This window comes from Catharus ustulatus, chromosome 9 (genome assembly GCF_009819885.2).
Source record: "Catharus ustulatus isolate bCatUst1 chromosome 9, bCatUst1.pri.v2, whole genome shotgun sequence".
Classification (NCBI taxonomy): domain Eukaryota; kingdom Metazoa; phylum Chordata; class Aves; order Passeriformes; family Turdidae; genus Catharus; species Catharus ustulatus.
The window spans coordinates 6,820,169-6,833,788 of NC_046229.1; the positions used below are offsets into that span (position 1 = coordinate 6,820,169).

General features: G+C 39.7%; 1 protein-coding gene across 2 annotated transcripts in view; it reads left to right on the forward strand.

Moving 5' to 3' along the window:
- The window catches only part of TTC39A (tetratricopeptide repeat domain 39A), a 52,541-nt gene that overhangs the window by 12,854 nt on the left and 26,067 nt on the right, over window positions 1–13,620 (forward strand). For both annotated transcript variants that reach the window (XM_033067864.2, XM_033067863.2), the window contains exons 3-8: window positions 4,199–4,330; window positions 4,984–5,060; window positions 5,561–5,628; window positions 7,987–8,051; window positions 9,421–9,520; window positions 10,392–10,457. In XM_033067864.2, coding sequence (XP_032923755.1) covers window positions 4,199–4,330; window positions 4,984–5,060; window positions 5,561–5,628; window positions 7,987–8,051; window positions 9,421–9,520; window positions 10,392–10,457 — 508 coding nt within the window. The remainder of the gene's footprint in view (window positions 1–4,198; window positions 4,331–4,983; window positions 5,061–5,560; window positions 5,629–7,986; window positions 8,052–9,420; window positions 9,521–10,391; window positions 10,458–13,620) is intronic.

The following is a 13,620-nucleotide window of genomic DNA, read 5'->3' on the forward strand; positions in this document are numbered from 1 at the left end:
TAAGATAAATTCATGACAGAATTTCCTGGACCATTGGATGAGGTGCACCACATGTGTTGCTGCTTGCAATATTAAAGGAATAATAAGACAGTGATTTGTTCCAGGCAGTGGTCTTTATTCTGGAAATGGACTCCAAAAAGCACTTGATGTTGTTTGGTGGAATATTAATTCTAGAATGACTGTGCTTTGAAAAAGCTTTCCCTGGGAAAGATCAGGTGTGATTGTCAAATGGAGATTGAAAGAATAAGGGGAAGCTCTATACAGTGTTTGGATAAATATGTTGCTGAAAGCTTGGGTTAACTATTTATTGTAAGGAATGTCATGAAAAGAGCAAGGTTGTTATTTCTAGGGGTTTTTTTTTTATACTTGATGTCTGAAAGAACACAACTTTTATAGTCCTTTTAAATAAATTAATTGCTACCAAAAACTAACTAAATTGTTGGTTTCACCTCTTTGCTGGAAGAACTTAGCAGATTCTGAATTTTGGAAAATGGCTTCCATTAAAGAGGCTCAGGGATTCTCTTGTTGAAGCAGAGCTTTTTGTCTTGGGCCATCCTGGTGGCTTGTGGTAGCAAGGGAGCTGAGATGGTGGCTGACTGGAGAGGTCCTTGCTGGCTGTTAACCTATTGCTACTGTGGAGTCTTGCAGGAAATGGGTTTTTATCAGAAAATGTCTGTTCATCAAATGTGAGCATTTCTGTCAAAGGCTCTGCCCATGGGTCTAGTGGGCTGTTTGGATGTTGGTGGAACCTGGGATCAAAAATGAGGAAAGCCTTCAGGCCCCCTGTGACCACACTCTCCTGATGCAGGTTTGATTTGGGCATTGGTCTCTCACTCCTGAGTCCTCCTGGATGGACAGACTGTTGACTGGTCTGGGGAGGATCTTTCTCACCCTGTGCAGTTGGATTTGTTTTAAGTATTGAAAGCATCTTGATACTAAATCAACATATGAACTTGAACCTGAGGTTTCTATAACTTAGGAATGCATGTCTTGTTTGCTGGATTACTTTAAAGGATCTACAGAAAATACTTTGAGCACTATTTTTCACAAAAGATTACTAGCCCTGGCTTAATTCTGAGGTTGAACCTCAAGCTTTTTGATTTTCATACTTCAGCTGGAAAGTTGTGCCTGTCCTCACTTAAGCACTAGTTTTAGAGCAGGAATAAGAGTGTTCTCCAACAACTCCAAGAAAGGGCAGTGCTGCAAGATGATAATGATTGCACCATAGTTGGAGAAGAGGCATGTGGCAGAACTCCATAAGTGCCTAAAGATATTACTTATAATCCTCTTATTCAGTCATGTGATACCAACTACTGGGATAAGTCATTAATCACAATATTAGTTGCATTCGTGTCATACAGGCTTGTTAACTCCAACAGTGTCCTGAGGGAATTGTTGCTGAGGAATCAAAAGAAGAAAAGTTAAAAAGATAACAAGTTTCATTCTGTATCCATCCATATGAAACCAAGGCCTTAAAGCTCCTGGCAATACCCCAGGATGTAGCTGGCAACTTTAATGGAATGGTTAATAGAAATAGCATAAATAAGTTGCATTTCTGCCAGCATCCCCACCCCTGAAATAAAAAGAACAAATTTGAATGTTGCTAAATACCAGTTGGCTAATGACAGGCATTAATTATTATCTCCTTTAAGTATTAGAAGTAAAATAGATGAAACCATTGATTAGGGAAGGGGTGGTTTGGTTTCAGAAACAAATTACTGGAGAAGGAAATCCCTCTTCACCACATGTGTGTGAAAAGTACCAATTTTCCTTTTAGTGCAGTGAATTCAATATTTATCTGCTTTGCTTGGGAAAGCAAGTTTCTATTATTTTAAAAGGATACTATTTCAGTCACTTCCCTATGTTTTGCATTTGAGCCTCTGGAAGGGTTTTAGTTTAGTAAATACAAGATGAAGTGTGTTTTTCTGCACCCAGTGAGGCTGATGAATAATCTAATGAACAGAAACACTTCATCAGGCTGGCATTTTTGTGTTCATTTTTTTCTACTTTACATTATCAGTCTACTGTAAGAATCAAGATCTACGAGAACAAGAAAGAGCTGTCCTAGCTCCACTGGATTTTAAACTAATTTCTCCATTATCTGTCTGCTCTTCTTAGCTTGCAAATGAGATGGATGGTAGCATAGTCTTGGGCTTATAGCACTTATGGCACCAGGATATTTCCCAGAACAGCTTTTATGCTAGATTGGTTTAGATGGTGAGGGCAAGTAGGAATTAAGGACAGCCACAGAGCACAGACTGCAGTGAAGTTTAAAGATGTGCACTGCAAATTCCTTCATGCAGCCACCCTGCTCTGTGCCCTGTGTGTTGGAAAAATGAGCCATTTGTTGTCACTGTGAGGGTTGGGAAGCACCAGGCCCAAGTCACCACAGTAAATTATTAGATTATTGATTAATGTAGTGGGATCTGAAATGATCCATTAAATTTTCTTTCAATTCAGTCCAGATACCAAAAGTTTGGGAGGCAAGTGTATTTCTGGGGTAAGAAATTACATGGATTGAGGTGTCTTTAGAGTCTGGCTTTTCTCCTTCAAAAAACCCTACAGAATAAGAGGAGATGAGATTGGAGGACACCTCAGAAAGTCATGTACTCAAGCAGGGCCATTCTGAATGTGTCTAAGGATACAGACTCTACAGCTTTTGTGGATGATGTGTGCCATTGCATGGTCACCCTGATGGATTTAAAAAGTGTTTCCTGATGTTCAGCCAGAGCCTCCTGTGCTTCATGTTGTGCCCATTGCCTCTGATCCTGTCCCAGGGCACCAGCCTGGCTCTGTTCTCTTTGCTTCTTCCCCTCAGCTATTTCTATATATTATAGAAACCCCCTGAGCTTTCTGTTCTCCAGCCAGTGGAGTCCCAGCTCTCTGGGCCTTTCCCCATAGCAGAGATGTTCCAGTCCATTAATTATCCTCACCACCCTGCTCTTGAGTGTGTCCATGACTGAGGAGCCCAGAACTGGGCACAGCACTCCAGTGTTGTGGAGAGGGGAAGCAGCCCCTCTCTCATCCTGCTGGCAGCAGCACTCCTCCTAATGCAGCCCTACCTTTGTCAAGGGCATGTTTGTTGGCACACCACTTGCTCCCTGAAAGGAAAATGAAGAAGCATGTGAAGTAAACACATTGAGAACAGGTGTGCTGAGGGTGGAGGTTTTGAAAGGATATCCTTGTTTGACTGCAAGTATTTTTGAATATTCCCTACCATATAGAGCTATCTGATCTGTTCTAGAGTGTAAACAATTGAAATAACAATTGTTGCTCTTTAACAATATTTGTCTTAAGTTGTGCTGTTTGTCAGGGGTGGATTAGCAAGGTCTACAGAGAGTTTCTGTGTCAGGAATTTATCTGAGCTTGCTTTTCAACATATTTCTCAAGTTGTACTTATTAGACCTCTATGCCTGAAGATATTTTGATTCACTTGCAGAGAATTACACCAGACACAGGTGAATGCTCTAAACATGTGCAATATATAAAACCTCTTTCCTGTCAGAGGAAAGGTGCCAGCAATGGCTGCACATAGGAGTTCATTGTTTTCCTTGCACTAATGCCAAAGGTTTTTTTTTTTACTTTCTGCCAAAGTGGTGCTTTCTGAAACCCTACAGAATAATATTTAAGTTGAACAGGTTGGGTTGGAGGGTTGGCAGAAGGGGAGAGGAGAAAAAGGCTGTACTTTTTGATACATACTTTTTGATAATGTTTCTGATGGGAAGATCTGTTTCAAGGAGATTCTATTTTGGCCATGGTTATATTGTGTTACTTATTTCCTTGACCTGTATTAACTGTCCCAAATCAGAAGAATCTGCTGGATTTGTGTCATATGTTGTAGCAGTCATTAGATAATAAAAAAAAAAACCCACCAGAATTAATCTCACCATGATTCTATTGTTTCTGAATGGTGAGCCATGTGGTTAATTCCTGTAGATTCTTTGTTAAATATCTATCCTCAGCTCAAAATTGATACATTTTGGCAGAGTATGTAGTACTGTAGACATGATTTCTTGTACAAATCTTAACCTATTACTGTTTCTTGATTATTTTGCATATCCTTTGTGTTCTGTTTCTAGTTCATTGAGACCTTGTTTCCATGAGGCTGTTCAATTTCTAGAACTGGATTTGTATTTGCTTATTAAAAGCAATAATACAATGGAATCAGCTGTGCTTTGCACCTTGTGTTTTCTTGCAGAACTAAAGACAGCATGTATCATGCCCTGACTTATGCCACCATCCTGGAGATGCAAGCTATGATGACATTTGATCCTCAGGACATACTGAATGCAGGGAACACAATGAAGGAAGCTCAAGCCACCTGTCAAAGGTAAGACTGGAGCAATTCAATCAGTAAATAGTTCCTTCCTAGAAGGTTTTGAAAGACTGCTGGATACAAAAGGAAATGTAATCTTATAGAAATCACAGGAAAACTGAGGTTGGAAGGGACACCAGGAGGTCATCTAGTCCAGCCTCCTGCTCAGAGGAGGGTCACAGCACAGAAATGAGGGTGCTCAGCTGTCTAGTCTTGAAAACTTCAGTTTACTACAGTATCTGATTTTTCTTGTCAATTAGAATTTATCCCACCTGTAGTCCTGGTTCTGCAGTGTCTGGAAGGTGTTCACAAGGTTCAAACACTACAGAATATTCTCATGCATGATGGTTGTACTGCAGTTGTTTGTCTGAGTCAACTGTGCTCCCACTTTTCCACCCACATTCACCCATACACACAAAATAAATCAAAGCACCCCCTTATTCCTCTCCTTCATCATGACAGATTTTTGTGCACAAGGGGTAAGAGGCAGATCCCAGGAGGACCACATTGACTAAATTCTCTGTGGCCTGTGCTGAAGTTTGTGTGTGTGGTGTTGTGGTGGGGCTGGTGAGCACTGGAGGCAGGTTAGTGACTGTGTGGGTGGCCAGCTGAAACATTGTTCTCTGTTGTTGATGCTCCTTCAGAATGACCAAACTGATTTTTTGCAGATTTAGGAAGAAGTCTACTGTAGCTGATTCTATCAACAACCTTGTGCATAGGCAAAGCCTTGAACATTTCACTGAAGGTAACATCTTCCACATGCATAATGTTTTCCTTTTTATTTATGCAGTTTGAATCCTGTAGAATTGTTCACTCAATATGTGCTTGCAAATTGTGAATTCACTGACAAAATCAGTGATCTGGTGATTTACTGGACCAAATGTCATTGTTTTGGCCATTGCTGTGTAACCAATCCAAAATCCCTAGTCTTGTTGCTTTCAGACTCAGCACTCCCAAAAATTTCTGGGTAAAGAAGTATCTAGAAAGAAATATTGAAATGCCTGTAAAGGTCTAGATCCAGGAATTTATGGAAAGCAACAGAAAAATTCCTGCAAAATTTCTATAACTGTGTGTCATTTCTATTTGGAGTTACATCAGTAGTCTGGAACTGAAACACTACAGCAAATTTGGAAAATATTTTTCTCAGTTTGAGCTCTGTGATTTTATTCCTACATTAATGGCCTAAGTGTTTTTAAATTACTTTTTGACTGATAGATTTGTTTTCTTCTCTCTGTGTGACATTAGAGGAAATCCATGCAGAAATTTGTTATGCTGAATGTTTACTTCAAAGAGCAGCACTCACATTCCTCCAGGTATGGATTCCTGCATGGCTCCTGGGGGGGAAAATACCATACAGGTTTCTTTTCCTAAATGGACTGGTAGAAGACTATAGTTTGCCCTATTGGGTCTTTCATCTGGATCAAGTCTGGATTTTATCTGGACTATCTGATGAAATATTAGAATGTTTAATTTTCCCTCATGATTATTAAAAAATACTTCACACACATAGTGCTGAGTGCCCTATGACACCCTTCCCCACTCCCTTTTGGATGTGTGAAATGTAACTGCAGTGAGCACCAATTTTCAAATTATGTGTTGGGATATCAGATTTTAAAAAAATATAAAAGATGAGATGATCATTGAAGCCGTGCTGGAATACAAGCAAGACTTTTGTTTGAGTCTGGCTGGTGTTTGCTTTCTCAAGGCTGCCTTCTCACTGGTTTGTTCTTGAGCAGCAGTTATGGTCTGCACAGCTATTAGGCTCCACACGTGCTTTCTCCTTAACAGTGCTGTCTTTAAGAAAGGGCAGCTCTCCCTCTTCTTTGGATTTTATCTCTCTGTCCTAATGAAGCTTGATTTGTTTGATGGAGCAACATCAGCAGTACTTACTAGGGCTCCAGCATGCAATTTTCATTGTTAGTCACAGTTGAAGTAACTGATTTTTCTTCTTGATTTGGCTGTACTTGCTGTATGAAAGTGGGCCTCTTCATCTACCAAGGGGATAATAAAAGCCACAGTCAGAAAAAGGCTGCTGCTTCTTGGCTCAAGGGTGCTGATAGGAAATGGAATGCAGGTGGTGGTTTTTATAGGGTTTGTGAGTTGCCAGGTGGGCTCTGATTTATGTTGCTTACGACAGTTTATGAACCGTGTAACCTTTTTCAACCATCTGCTGAGTCCCTCTGCTAGAAACTATTGCTTCATAGCAACACCCATAATCAGAGGAGCTTCTAGTAGTTTCTAGAGTGCTGATGATGGACTTTGAAATGACCAAGGTGTAGCTACTTGTTTCCATTTTCCTTTGGGATTAGTAGCCTCTAGCACTGGGGGCAGTTTGGGCGAGGTCTGAAAACATGGGAGGAAGACGTTTGAGAATTTCTCTGTTATGTCTATAGGAAAGGAGCATTTTGAAGCAGTGTCTCTTGGTTTTAATCACTATTTTTCACAGATACCTGTTCATGAAAATGCTTATAGAAACTTGAGATTTAAGAGTATGAAAACAACTTCTTGTCCTCTTTTGCAAAGGTCTCTTTGCTTTCTGTTCTCTTCTGCATTTAATTTTTCATGAACACATGAACTAGTTTGAAAAATTAAACAGAGGCACTTGGTTCCAACAGCTATTGAAGTGGGTTGGTTCTGATGCTTAGTAAAAATTACCAAATGCATTTGAAAACACATAAAATGTAGTCTCAGCATTTTTTAAAGGCTGAACAATTCTCACATTAGCTGGCATTATTGCTGGTGTCATTCTGAGTGTAAACATTTTAAAACCATTCCTTGTTCCACTTCCCATTCAAAGGAAAATATAACTGAACCTTTACACATGGCTGGGTGTGCTGCACCCCCTAATATGTTGTACTTAGTTAGTACATCTAATTAATTCATCTAATCTGTGCTATTTTCTCCACAATGTCCTCTTATTATTTTTCTGTGATGGTATCTTCTGTTAAAACACATGTAGACTCTGTCTTAAAGTAACAGCAGACATCAAAACAAACCAGAATGACAGATTATATAAGAGAGGCAAGAAAGTGCCTCCAGAAAGTTAAGAAACTAAAGACTCTCTAACTAATGGTCCCCCAGATACTTTGCTGTAATTTCTCAGTTTGTTATAGCTTCTCATGTAAGATGTTATCTTACTAGTATGGATCTCATATATATATATGAGTATTCAAACCAGAAAGAGCATATAATATCCTGCCTAATTTTACTGACCTTGCTTCATTCTTAGGATGTGAAATTGTATTCTGCAGACTCTTGAGGACAGAGTCTGCAGTTTATTTGTGAACATTTCCTGGCTCAGCACCAGATATATCTCTACTACATTCAAGGACAAATGAGAGAAAGCTGTTTTTTGAAAGAGCCACAAATGCATATACCTTAGGTGACATCTATTAGCTGAGTGCCTGTGTTCATTAATGCAAATTCAGATGGTTCAAAGGTGACAAGGGCTAAACTGATCCAGAAAGCATTAAAATAAAATGCCCATGTCTAAACAGAGTAAAAAATATTTTAATATAGATAGGAAATCCTAAATCCATGTACTGTGTTTTAGAAGCTTATATTGTCTGTGTCATGCTGCTTATGTTCCAGGTGGGTATTCATCTTAAGAAGACAAATGCCCTTCATAATGCTTACAAATTCATACTGCTAATGTGTTTCCATTCCAACAGGATGAGAATATGGTCAGCTTCATAAAAGGAGGCATCAAAGTCCGAAACAGTTACCAAACCTACAGGTGAGTCATAGTGATGATGTCATTAAGTGCACTCTGCCAGTAAAAAGTGCTGCTGGTGAAATGATCCAATTCACAAATTCATTACTGTTGTATTTACTGAGTCTTTATTATGGGCCTCACGTCTACAGATTTTCTCAGCCCACACAGATTCTTCCTTTGCATAACAAAGGACAGTAACATTATGGTTGATTTGGATTGTGGAGACAATGGACCCCAGCTCTGTTAACTCCCAAGGTTTGCATATTTCAAGTACTACATCCTTGAAATTATGTAAAAAAATAACTGTTCAAAATGATGCACTGTTCATTGTGTCTGCATAGCACAATTTGCAGACTTTTTAGGCATTAGGCATAATGAAATGGCATTTCTTTATAGCACCAGCTGCAGCTTTTTGGAGCATTTAGTACCCATAGCTGAAGCACAGTAAAAAGTGAAGGCTAACTATGCCTAATATTTTATTTATGTTAGAATTATGAATTTTGATTTAGAGTGGGTTCAGAATGTGTTGTGTCCAGCAGACACAAACCAGCACCAAGTCCAGGATCTCCAGAAGTCCATTGGAAGGGGGAGAGATGAGTGTCCGTGTTTGTGTGGGTTGAAGGTGACACTAAATGCAGATCCTTAAGACTGCACTTACAGGAAATAGTGCTGAGTCTGTTGGCAACAACCAGTCAATAAAAACATGACAGCCTGAGCTCAAATATATGCTTCCATTAAAACAATGTTTTTCCTTTCCTAATAATTAACAAAATAAATTTAAACAGTAATGTGTCAGTAGTGTCAAAACCACATAACTATAGAAAGCTTGGAGGCAAATTGATTTCAAACTGAGCTGGATTATGTGGGAAATAAAGGGACAGTACAAAGCTGAGACCTATAAAAGTTAGAAAAGTGAAAGTAATTTCTGATGTGTCTGCCCATTTTAGAATATTTATTATGTTGTCTTTTCCTATAACAAAATATTCTTTTGAGCATGTGCTTAATCCAAGGATTAATGAAACTCAAGTCAAATTTACTAATTTAAATTTAAGCCTTGTGCACTTCCCCATCATCTCTTTTTGCAGTAGCAAAGTTTGGTGATGCTCCCAACAGCCATCCTTGAAACATTTTCAGGCTGAAGTGTGGTTGAATACTGGCTGTGTTTGTTTGACAGGAATTCCTGTCCAGGATTCCATGGTTTTTAATTGTTAGTGATGTGGCAGAAATGATTTGTTGATAAATCCAACAAAATGTAGATATTGTTCACTTGAGTGAGATGACAAATTAGCCTTTTTTAAACTACTCTGTAGCTCAAGGTGATGGGGTTACTTTCTTACTGAATTAATCGTGTTATTTACTGACACTGTAAGAGAATCTTGTGCATTTCCAGGGAGTTGGACAGTCTCATACAGTCCCCACATTATGTCAAAGGAGAGAACCATCTTCATTTTGAGGGAGGTGTAAAACTTGGAGTTGGAGCATTTAACCTGGTATGTACCAACACTCTCATCCTGTACTGGTGTCCTGCTACCTCCTGGAAATGACCCAAACTTGAATTCCTGAGAAGTTCCACTGGCATTATACTGATCACATGGTTAAAATTAGGTGTGTGCTCTGACAGTGCAGGGTCCCAGTGTCTGGTCTGAGAACATCAGATAACAGCACTTCAGAAATAAAGAGATTGCTGGCCACAGCATGGTGTGAGGGCCAAGAGAAGCCTTGCCCAGGAGCACCAGTTGCCTGTGCCTTTCAAATTCCACTTACTCTTTACCTGAGATTGGAAAACTCCCAGGATCCAGGCTGTTAGCAGGGTAGTTGGGAGGAGTGGGGTGCATGAATGAAGTTTGGGGTGCTGCTCCAGCCACTGTTGGCTGTTGTTGCTTGTGTTCTGACCAAAAAGCAGGTGAGCAGATGGTGCAGGATGGTTCCTGGGGAGGCACTGGCCCAGAGATGGCAAGGGGTGATGTGGTTGTTCAGGGCGTGGGGTGCAGAAAGTGCCTGGAGCTTCCTCTTGCTTGCACTGCTCTGTGTGCCCAAATATTAGATTTACTGCACAAAGAACAGCTATGGACCGAGTGATATGAACCCAACATTTCTGAAACATCCAAGAAGTACTGGAGTTACTAAGCATGTGCTGTGTAAACATATTTCTGTAGAGCATCCTGGAGACACCACCTATATTCTGTTTAAATTGTATGTAAAATATAGCATGTGTATACACTTACCCTGAAAATTTTCATATAGATATGTTTTTAGTAATTTTATTCATTATTTCTTGTGCTTGGAAAAATTGTAGGAGGCAATTGGTAGCTGAAAGGCTGAAAGTCTGTTACTGCATAACTCTTACATTTTTCTCTGTAGACATTGTCCATGTTTCCTGCACGGATTCTGAGATTATTGGAGTTTGTTGGATTTTCTGGGAATAAGGTAAATGTGAACTAAATATTATTGATACATTCCCCTCACTCTTAAATTAAAAAAATAGAGACATGAGTTCCTCTCTTCTCCCTCACATTAGCAGTAACCTCTGGTATCACACATGTGCACTGTGGCAGTGATGCTTTCATGCAGCTCAGTTTTGCTTTATTTTTGTCTGAGCTATTGCACTTCAAAGGTTGTCATACTGTTATTCAGTGCTGAAAAAGTTGTGAAACATGGTAAAGGCAATGGCTAGTACAGGGATGTCAACATAATTAGGTTTTTAGTTTCTGGTCTTTTGTTGTAGGCTTGTGCTCAGAAATCTGTAGCCAAAAGTGTATTCCTAACCTTTAATATATTTATTAGTTACTGTCATTTGGGGGTCTGAATGTTCCTGACAGCTTCTTGCATGAAATCTACTTCATTTCTGCTTTAATAGCAACAGGAAATTTGAGTGTGGCACCTAAATTCTACCTAAGGGAGTAAGTGCTTTTTTGTAGAGTAACCAGTCTGGGCCTATGTTGTTTGAGCAAGATGTTCAAGGAAGGAAGTTCAGTAATACAACACCAGAAAAATCACATGATACTGAGAAAGAGCTGTTCTACTCTTTATGGGTCTGCTGTTTCAAAAGAATGCTGAATTGGTGGGAGTATCTTGGCCTTGCTGTCTTGTACCTGCCCTTGTCTCTCTACCAGCAGAGCAGGAGATTCACTCAAAGTGGCTCCTGGGTTAAGAAAATGTGATGCAAAACATGATCCCTTTAACCTAAACCACTAGTCACAGTTTTCATAAATGCTGGGTAAGGTAAATGTCTGATGCAAGCACTAGAAAAACCATGAGAACAAGTTAAGTTTTAACACTCTTATAATACTTTCTATTTATAAAACAAGTTTTAAGGAGAAAAGTGTCTTTTTTTATCAGAGCTGAAGCCTTAGATGGCAGGTGAATGACTGTCACCACCATTTTATTGGTTTACTGTAAGGATCTGACATCTGAAAATGAAATGTCTTATTTAAAAGCAAGGAGCTGAGTGTGGATTACAATTTAGAAATTTCCAGGAGCTGATCAGGAGCTATTTCACAGGAGCAAAGGCAAAAATCAAATAGTTCTACCTGTCAGTTTCAACAACAGAGCATTTAAAGCCAAATGTTCTCTTAGAAATGTTGTAGAGGCAATTCATGTACCAGCAAAGATTACTTTGATGAACACTCATTTTACTCTTACAGATGGAAATTGTCTCTTCAGCTGAGTTTTCATTTGGCCCTGGGATTTCTTGCATGGCTGTGAGTGGGGTGATATTTGTGTTGATGAGTCAGCTCCTATTACAGTTCCTTAATAACTCACTGAAATATGACCTAGATTACCATTAATTTGAGCAAAACCCTGTTGTTTGCCCACTATACAAAGGAGCATTTTAAACATATTGATCAAATTTCATTGATGGTCATTTTTATTAATATCCTAAAAAAGGCTTTCTGCATTTAACATTTGTGAGTCAGGTGCATAAAGCCAAATGCAAAATTGCAATTTCATTGCAGTCCTTTCCAGTGGTGGTTTTCCAAAGTTTGCAACGAGACAGTGGACAAGAGGGTGAAAGAAACAGTGCTAGAGGAGGAGAGGAAGATTTGTTCATCTTTGCTGCACTTGTTCAGGAGGTTTTCATACACCTGTGTTTGATGATGCAGTCTCTTCCTTTAAATGCTTACTCTGAGTATCAGATTGTGCAGCAGAGTCATGGTTAGTGCCTTGAGCTGTTTGCAGATTACCTGGGAGTGCACTGCAGGACAGCTTGATTTTGGTGTGGGTCATGTGTTTATTAAAACTGGACATAAATTTGCTTTGTGTCATCCTCCACAATACCAACCTGCCTCACAGCCAGCAGGTTTGCCCCTGGGGACTCTCCTTGTCCCTGTGCCATGTCATGAGGAACAGCAAATGAGAACATGCCCAAAGCTCCAGTACTTCCTAAGCCATTTGTGGGCACTGTGGACATCATGATCAACTTAACAGCAGTCTGGAGTCTCAAAATAGTAGGTGGGATAAGATCAAGACAATATAAAAAGCAGCCTGAAGCCCTGTTTGTTCCCTTCCAGTCCAAGATGTGCCAGCTGTGCCTTCACACTGTTTAAGCTCCTTTCCCTTGCATCACCAGTCAAACCATGGGCTTATTTATGTTTAGTAGCACGGGCCCCACATTTGAGCAGTGAGGTTCAGTGCAGTTTTGCCCAGTTTTGAGAGAAGTGGGCAGAGGTGTGTCAGGCAACCTTGCTGGGCAGCACAGCAGCCTCACTGAGCAGTAGGTGGAGTGTGTGTCCCATCTGCACTGGGTGTTTAACTGTGGCTAACCTGTGACGTGAGAGCAGGAGACTCCTTGTACTGTCTCCCTGGAAGCCTGAGCCCTCCTCACTGCCTCCTCTGCCAGGTCTCAGGCTAATATTTACTCTTGTGCTTATTTTATAGGTGATTACAAATGCTGTGCTGCTAAACTGGAGAACAGTTTGACATGAGCCTACCATATGTTAAGTGCAGTTTGTCAGGGGGTCAGATGACAGCATGATTTCGTGAGAAGGCAGGAAAACTGTCAGATAGAATAAATTTCTTTCAAATTATGCTTTTTTTTTTTTTGTGTGGGAGGACATTTTTTTCCCAAAACTGAAGAATATTCTTGATGTGTCAATTTCTAATAAATTGAATTCCAGTTTCTCACTAAGTATCGCTTTTGAATTGCATTTTGGTCTCTTCAAATTTTAAATGTCACTTAAATGCAATATTATTTAATGGGATACATTCAAATGCCCTATCTATCAGTTTAATTAGTTCTTGTAAAGCTGTTAGTAGTATCCATCCTCCTTGTTAAACCTGCAACAGTGTGATCAGGCCATGGGGCTATGAACAATGACCTTGCTATGCTTTCATTGTCAGGATCCCTAATTAAAAGAATGATTTAAAAATAACATCCAAGAACTTTTGGTTCAAGAAAGCCAATGGATTTTAGTCAATAACAGCTGAAATAAATATGAACCAATCTCAGTGTTGTCTGATAATGATTCTGAGCATTGTCCTTGTTCATCCTGCAGCTGCTGTGGGAATCCCCAGTGCTCATGCATGGAGTCCTGAATGACAGAACATTGGATGTCTTGGGACAAGAATTGAATCACTGAGATACTGATAT